Source organism: Hyaena hyaena, unplaced genomic scaffold (genome assembly GCF_003009895.1).
Source record: "Hyaena hyaena isolate Hyena2069 unplaced genomic scaffold, ASM300989v1 scaffold_92, whole genome shotgun sequence".
NCBI classification, from domain to species: domain Eukaryota; kingdom Metazoa; phylum Chordata; class Mammalia; order Carnivora; family Hyaenidae; genus Hyaena; species Hyaena hyaena.
In genome coordinates this window covers 328,685-335,348 of record NW_024080723.1, presented here as the reverse complement: position 1 = coordinate 335,348, position 6,664 = coordinate 328,685, and the positions used below count along the sequence as shown (strand labels likewise).

Genomic DNA, 6,664 nt, shown 5'->3' with positions numbered 1-6,664 from the left:
AGTATTGCGGAATGAAAAAATGGGCACCCCTTTATTATGGTGCTCTTTCACTTTTATGTGCTGACAGTACTTTGATATAATTTATATAGAATAGATGCTATGCTTTTTACTTTTCCCAGTGGAAATTTCTGAGGCAAACTACTTAAGTGCTACATTGCTAGTTGTAAAACTCACTGTCTTCTTATTCTGAGTTTAGAGATTTTTCTACTAGCTGACATTATCTTCTTGGTAATAAACAATGAAGAAACACATCTTCTAAGTAATACTAATCTGCAACTTTATAAGAGGAAAGAACTGAAGAGTAATCAGCCAAAAATTGAGCATGCTTTTCCTATTAATGAAAAACATTAAATTATTTAAAAATAATTCCATGTGTAATATAACATTATAATAAGTTGCTTTTTAACATGTGCTAAGAATTTAATCAGGAAAACAGCCTCTCAAACTTTAACTGCAAATCATTTACTAATAACACAATCTTAGCTTTTCTTTAAATTCAGGTCTTCCTAATTTAAATTCATTATTTCCCTAATTACACAGCAGTTAAACATAATTTAATACAATAAATAAAATTCTTTTTACTTCAGATGCTTGCCTAAATAATAGATACTCATTTTAATTTTTGAGGAAGTAACATTTCAACTTTTTAAGCATAAAGTGTAAAACTAAGATTTACTTATTTAAATTATAACTCGAGTTTCACATGTAAAGATTAATAAGATTTAAGTGTAGTTTCTATTATTTTTAACATAGACTTTATTTTTTCCCAAATGTCACATATATCTTTCATTATTTGTAGATTTATTTCTTTTATGAAGTAGTCGAATGAATCAGCTCACCCTTGACTGTAACAAAATACTGTTTGGTGACTTGTGACAGACAGGGTTTTAACCTCTGACAGCGAGATTCATTGTGGAGCAAGAGCCAATCATAGATCCTGACGACACTTGTCTCATCAAAGTTGGAATATAAAAAGGCACTTGGAATACAGTATAAAAGATTCACTGGTGTGGCAAGTTGTCTCTGAGACTGTAGAGGCATTAAAATTGTGCTTGGCATTACTCAAAAGCAAAAGAAAAGTAAAAGGAAGAAATAAGAAAAAGAGAAAAGATTGTATTGATTTTAAATCATGCAGAAACTGCAAATTTATGTTTATATTTACCTGTTTATGCTGATTGTTGCTGGTCCAGTGGATCTAAATGAGAACAGTGAGCAAAAAGAAAATGTGGAAAAAGAGGGGCTGTGTAATGCATGTACTTGGAGACAAAACACTAAATCTTCAAGAATAGAAGCCATAAAAATTCAAATCCTCAGTAAACTTCGCCTGGAAACAGCTCCTAACATCAGCAAAGATGCTATAAGGCAACTTTTGCCCAAAGCTCCTCCGCTCCGGGAACTGATTGATCAGTACGATGTCCAGAGGGATGACAGCAGTGATGGCTCTTTGGAGGACGACGATTACCATGCTACCACGGAAACGATCATTACCATGCCCACCGAGTGTGAGTAGCCCTCTTAGTGTATATCAACAATTCTGCTGACTGTGGTTCTAGTGTTTATGAGAAACAGATCTATTTTCATGCTCTTTTAACAAGCAGTTGGCTTGTACGTAAGTAGGAAGGAAGAGTTTCTCTTTTTCAAGATTTCATGAGAAATCTACTAATGAGAATGAAATCTGCTGCACTCAAAAGTCAAAAGGATATAAAAATAAAATGTTTGCATGGCATTAATGTTTAGTTTAATTTGACAAATATGACATACTTATGCTTTCACAGCTCAGTACCTGCAAGGCAATGATTGGGAGATACTACAAGCAATGTTAAAAACCTACATGAAATTTCATAACTGCATTTAGTTGCCTGAAATAGGCATCTGTAATAACAAGGTTTATTTCTCTAATAAAAGAGAAAAAGGTAATCTTTTGAGCATTTGCTAAATGCCTAGAATGACTCCTGTTTTCAAAGCTACTTCTCATGATGTTTTTATGTTCTTTATAAATTAAAATATTTAACTTTGAAAGCTATTACCCTGGAGAGTATAAAAAAATGTTTTTTAAAAAATTTAATGTATTAGTAAGACCAGTGATGAAGTAAACACAGCAGAATGATAATCAAGAGCTAATTATCAGAAAATGCCTAAGAAATAAACATTTTAATTAAACAGGTTATGGCTCACGAAGTCCCACTTCTCCCTTGACCCTGGCACTATTGTTGAGAGCCCCCGGTTCGCATGTTTCCAGGCAGGCACATTGCTTAATACCCTTCTAAATTATTGTTTTATTCTTCATAAGAGGGAGGAGGACTATTACCTGTAGTATCTACCCTTCTTCTGAAAGAGAGTATATTCTATACCATTGCTTTTGCAGTCATTTAAAAATGACACTCAAGGAAAGGCAGACTGGCACCTTAACAGAGAAAGCAAGGCAAGAAAGATTTTATGCTATGTGTCTACGGTCTTGCCTTAAACAGTGCTTTATACACTTGAAACCGGACTCAAAACAGTTTCAAATGTTGTTTTGCTTATTAGGTAATCACGTTATAATGCAATGAATAATTCTTCTTTAAGACTCTATCTAGGCCTGGAGTAGATTTACCTTATTTGTAAACAATCTTGGAAAAACAAAAGGGGGTAAGAAACTGCTCGTGCCTCTGCTTACAAAGACAACCTGGCTCTAAAGACAGTGTTTTTTAACTTTTGAGATAAGCCTGAATATAACATTCACATTTTTGTGCTAATTACCTGATTCATTTTGTTCCTTTAGGGTTATTCCAGAGCCAAAACATAACAGATGTGCTATATTTTCTACTAATTCCCAAGGCTCAGTTAGTTGCTCAGCGTGTCTTGTCCCCAGGTAATTCAGGCCTGGGGGAAGGGTTCCTTCTTCCAGACTGATTGGTACAGCTGCTCAGTAAGTGTAACTACTCAGATTCCCAAAGAATTCTAAGTGGATGTTCCTCCACGGTGTCTCTTGTTCTCTCTAATCATCATCATTTTAAAATTTCATCCACTGTTCATTCTTTCATAGAATTCTCTTTAGCCCACAGCTCTCTGAGAGGAAGCAGACTCTTCATAAACAGCTGAAAAAATATATATCTAAAAAATTCTGAAAAGCTAATTATTTTCTTTGATATTTTTTGAATTATGAATGAAATCCTACATGGTTTTGCACTTTAAAATATGCATTCACTATTCTAATGGGGAAAAATGCTCACCAATTAATACAAAGGGACTTGTACATTTTTTATGAGAAATAATTTCAATAACTATTTTTTTCTTATTCATTTATAGCTGATCTTCTAATGCAAGTGGAAGGAAAACCCAAATGTTGCTTCTTTAAATTTAGCTCTAAAATACAATATAATAAAGTTGTAAAGGCCCAACTGTGGATATATCTGAGACCCGTCAAGACTCCTACAACAGTGTTTGTGCAAATCCTGAGACTCATCAAACCCATGAAAGACGGTACAAGGTATACTGGAATCCGATCTCTGAAACTTGACATGAACCCAGGCACTGGTATTTGGCAGAGCATTGATGTGAAGACAGTGTTGCAAAATTGGCTCAAACAGCCTGAATCCAACTTAGGCATTGAAATCAAAGCTTTGGATGAGAATGGTCATGATCTTGCTGTAACCTTCCCAGGACCAGGAGAAGATGGGCTGGTAAGTGATAACTGAAAAAAAACATCTAGCAACAAACATTGCTACATTTTGATTCATCAGGTGAATGAATAATAGTGGAAAAATCACTATCCATTTCCTATGCTCATAAACCAGACAAAAGTATCTTACTCCAATGGTAGCTCTGTACCCAATAAAAAGTAGGTGTCTAATTTCATATCCTATGAAACACCCTCTTGATACTTTTATTTTGCATGAGGCATAAAAAGTTATGCCGTGTGAGCTCTTTTCAAGTGGGGATGAAATATAAAGTGCTTTTCATTGATATGTTATATGATTACATGGATAAACATGAAATCTTCATAGTGGATTTTACTACATATCCAAAAAATTTAAACATTTTTTTTTCTCCCAGAAGAATGCCAAATATGTTGAAATATTTTGGTTTAAAAAAGCAAGAAAAACAAACTTGAAAAATTATAATTAAAATAAAATGCTTTTATCTATAGCAGTTAACTAAGTATGATATGTTTAGACCTATATATTATTAAATATCTTATATTCAAGGTTCCTCATAATAAATGTTTATTGTTTTGTAGACTGCTGATGCACTGATGTACATGTAGATTACTTTGTGAATTACCTCTAATAAAATTTAAATTTCCAGGCTAGTTAAACTTTGTCACCTAGCTTATTTCTAAGCTGCCTTATCATTCTTGTGCAACAGTTTACTTAGCTGACGCCAACTAATTTAATATCAGGCCAAGCAGTAGACAATACTTCAAATATTTTAAAATTTTGTAAAAACCATTTTAAAGCTTAGTATAAGTTTAGAGTTACTCTTTGTTCTGGCTTACCTATGCTTTCACAAACTTATTTAATGTAACCATACTTTTTACTTCCAAAACCTACTGCCGTGATTTAGAACAAAACATTATACTTGCAAACGATAAAAACTATCCTTTTAGTCTTTAAATGGTCTTGGTTATAAAGAAGTATATAATTATTAAGTCAGATCTATTTTAAATCAAAACATATTCTTCAAAAGATTATATAATTTTCCAAATGATATATATTTCTTTAAATGTGCTACATAAATTGACTCACAAAATGATGTGATTTTTTATAAAATTAAATAATAATAATTACAAGTCTATTTTGATTTTAACATAGGATAAAAACTATTATTAATTATTTAAGAAAGTATTCCTTTTTTTATGGGTAGCATTTTAATGATCAAAGTTGGAGAAGACCATGGGGGAAGGTAGGGGGAAAAATAGTTACAAACAGAGAGAGAGGGAGGCAAACCATAAAATACTTTTAAATACAGAGAACAAACTGAGGGTTGATGGGGGGTGGGTGAGAGAGGAAAGTGGATGATGAGCATTGAGGAGGGCACTTGTTGGGATGAGCACTGGGTGTTGTATGGAAGCCAATTTGACAATAAATTACATTTTAAAAAATTATCACAAAGTTGGTAATGTGACAGGTTTGAATTATAGTTAGATTATTATTATTAAACAAATTAAACATAATTATAAATATGACATACTCCTCAGATTTTCCCATATAAAAAGAAAAGTCTCAAATGCATTAAAAGATGGCAAGGGAAGAACTAGCAAATTGTTGTTTAAATATATGAATAGAAACATTTTTCAGTGAAAGAATAAAATGAAATATTTTTGTATCTTCTGAATCTGTCCCTCTCTCTCTTAGAGTTTTTCTTTACAACCCAAAATGCACACCACCACCTTCATTACCCTACCTCTCTTTTCCCTATTACAATCCATATAGGGCTGGGAGGTAACTATTTTGCTCTGGCTTTAATAGCCAAGTTTCCTCAAGTAAAGATCTAGGGAACAGAGGATGGATGAATATATTTATCCCTCCAGGAGTCATCAGACTTATTAAGCCAACATATTTAATCAGAAGAAAGAGAACTAACCTCTTTCTTCCTCCCTCCTGTCCTCCCCCCCGCCTTCTGTCCCTTTTTTCCTGTATGTATTTTCAGAGTATCTGTTATGTGCCAGGCATTCAGACATTTACTCAAACTGGTAAAAACAGAAATTAAAAAGACATAGATCTGACCACAGGGGAATTAGTATTGCTGCTATGTTCTTATGATCCATAAGAGAAGAATCAAGCCTAATGTAAATTAAAATTCCTTAATGCTGTGCCTTTAAAACACATGTGGTAAGGAGGAAAATGATGGATTTATCAATAATGACTTCTTAAAGCATGAAAGTGTTTCACGACCTATTAATATTGCTGATTGTTCTTTTCCTTCTCATGCAGAATCCCTTTTTAGAAGTCAAGGTGACAGACACACCAAAAAGATCCAGAAGAGATTTTGGGCTTGACTGTGATGAGCACTCAACAGAATCTCGGTGCTGTCGTTACCCTCTCACTGTGGATTTTGAAGCTTTTGGATGGGATTGGATTATTGCACCCAAAAGATATAAGGCCAATTATTGCTCTGGAGAGTGTGAATTTGTATTTTTACAAAAATATCCTCATACTCATCTTGTACACCAAGCAAACCCAAGAGGCTCAGCGGGCCCCTGCTGTACTCCCACAAAGATGTCTCCAATTAATATGCTATATTTTAATGGCAAAGAACAAATAATATATGGGAAAATTCCAGCTATGGTAGTAGATCGCTGTGGGTGCTCATGAGATTTACATTTGGTTCATAACTTCCTAAAATATGGAAGGCCTTCCCCTCAACAATTTTGAAACTGTGAAATTATATACCGCAGGCTATAAGCCTAGAGTATGCTACAGTTACTTACGCACAAGCTCAGTATATGGACTAAAAGAGAGAATATATGCAATAGTTGGCATTTAACCATCAGAATAATCACACAACAAAAAGTCTTATGATTTCCAGAGTTTTTGAACAAGGAGATCAAATTACTTTTATGTTCATATATATTACAACACATCCAGGTAAATGAAAGCAATTCTCCTTGTGTTCTGGTGAATTAAAGGAGTGTGCTTTAAAGTCTATTTCTTTTCAGTATCATTTAATATCAACAGAAAAA

At 33.5% G+C, this 6,664-nt stretch overlaps 1 protein-coding gene across 1 annotated transcript; it reads left to right on the top strand.

The window, feature by feature from the left end:
- The first annotated feature begins 1,129 nt into the window (after window positions 1-1,129).
- MSTN (myostatin) lies at window positions 1,130-6,296 on the top strand. Its single transcript, XM_039234722.1, has 3 exons — window positions 1,130-1,502; window positions 3,289-3,662; window positions 5,916-6,296. The coding sequence occupies exons 1-3, from the start codon at window positions 1,130-1,132 to the stop codon at window positions 6,294-6,296; spliced, it is 1,128 nt and encodes a 375-aa protein (XP_039090653.1).
- The last annotated feature ends 368 nt before the right edge of the window (window positions 6,297-6,664 follow it).

Bases quoted from the DNA above. Each gene is read 5' to 3' on its own strand.
- MSTN (XM_039234722.1), top strand. From the start codon at position 1,130: ATGCAGAAACTGCAAATTTATGTTTATATTTACCTGTTTATGCTGATT. The intron at 1,503-3,288 runs GTGAGTAGCCCT...ATTCATTTATAG, and splicing joins CATTACCATGCCCACCGAGT to CTGATCTTCTAATGCAAGTG. The intron at 3,663-5,915 runs GTAAGTGATAAC...CTTCTCATGCAG, and splicing joins GACCAGGAGAAGATGGGCTG to AATCCCTTTTTAGAAGTCAA.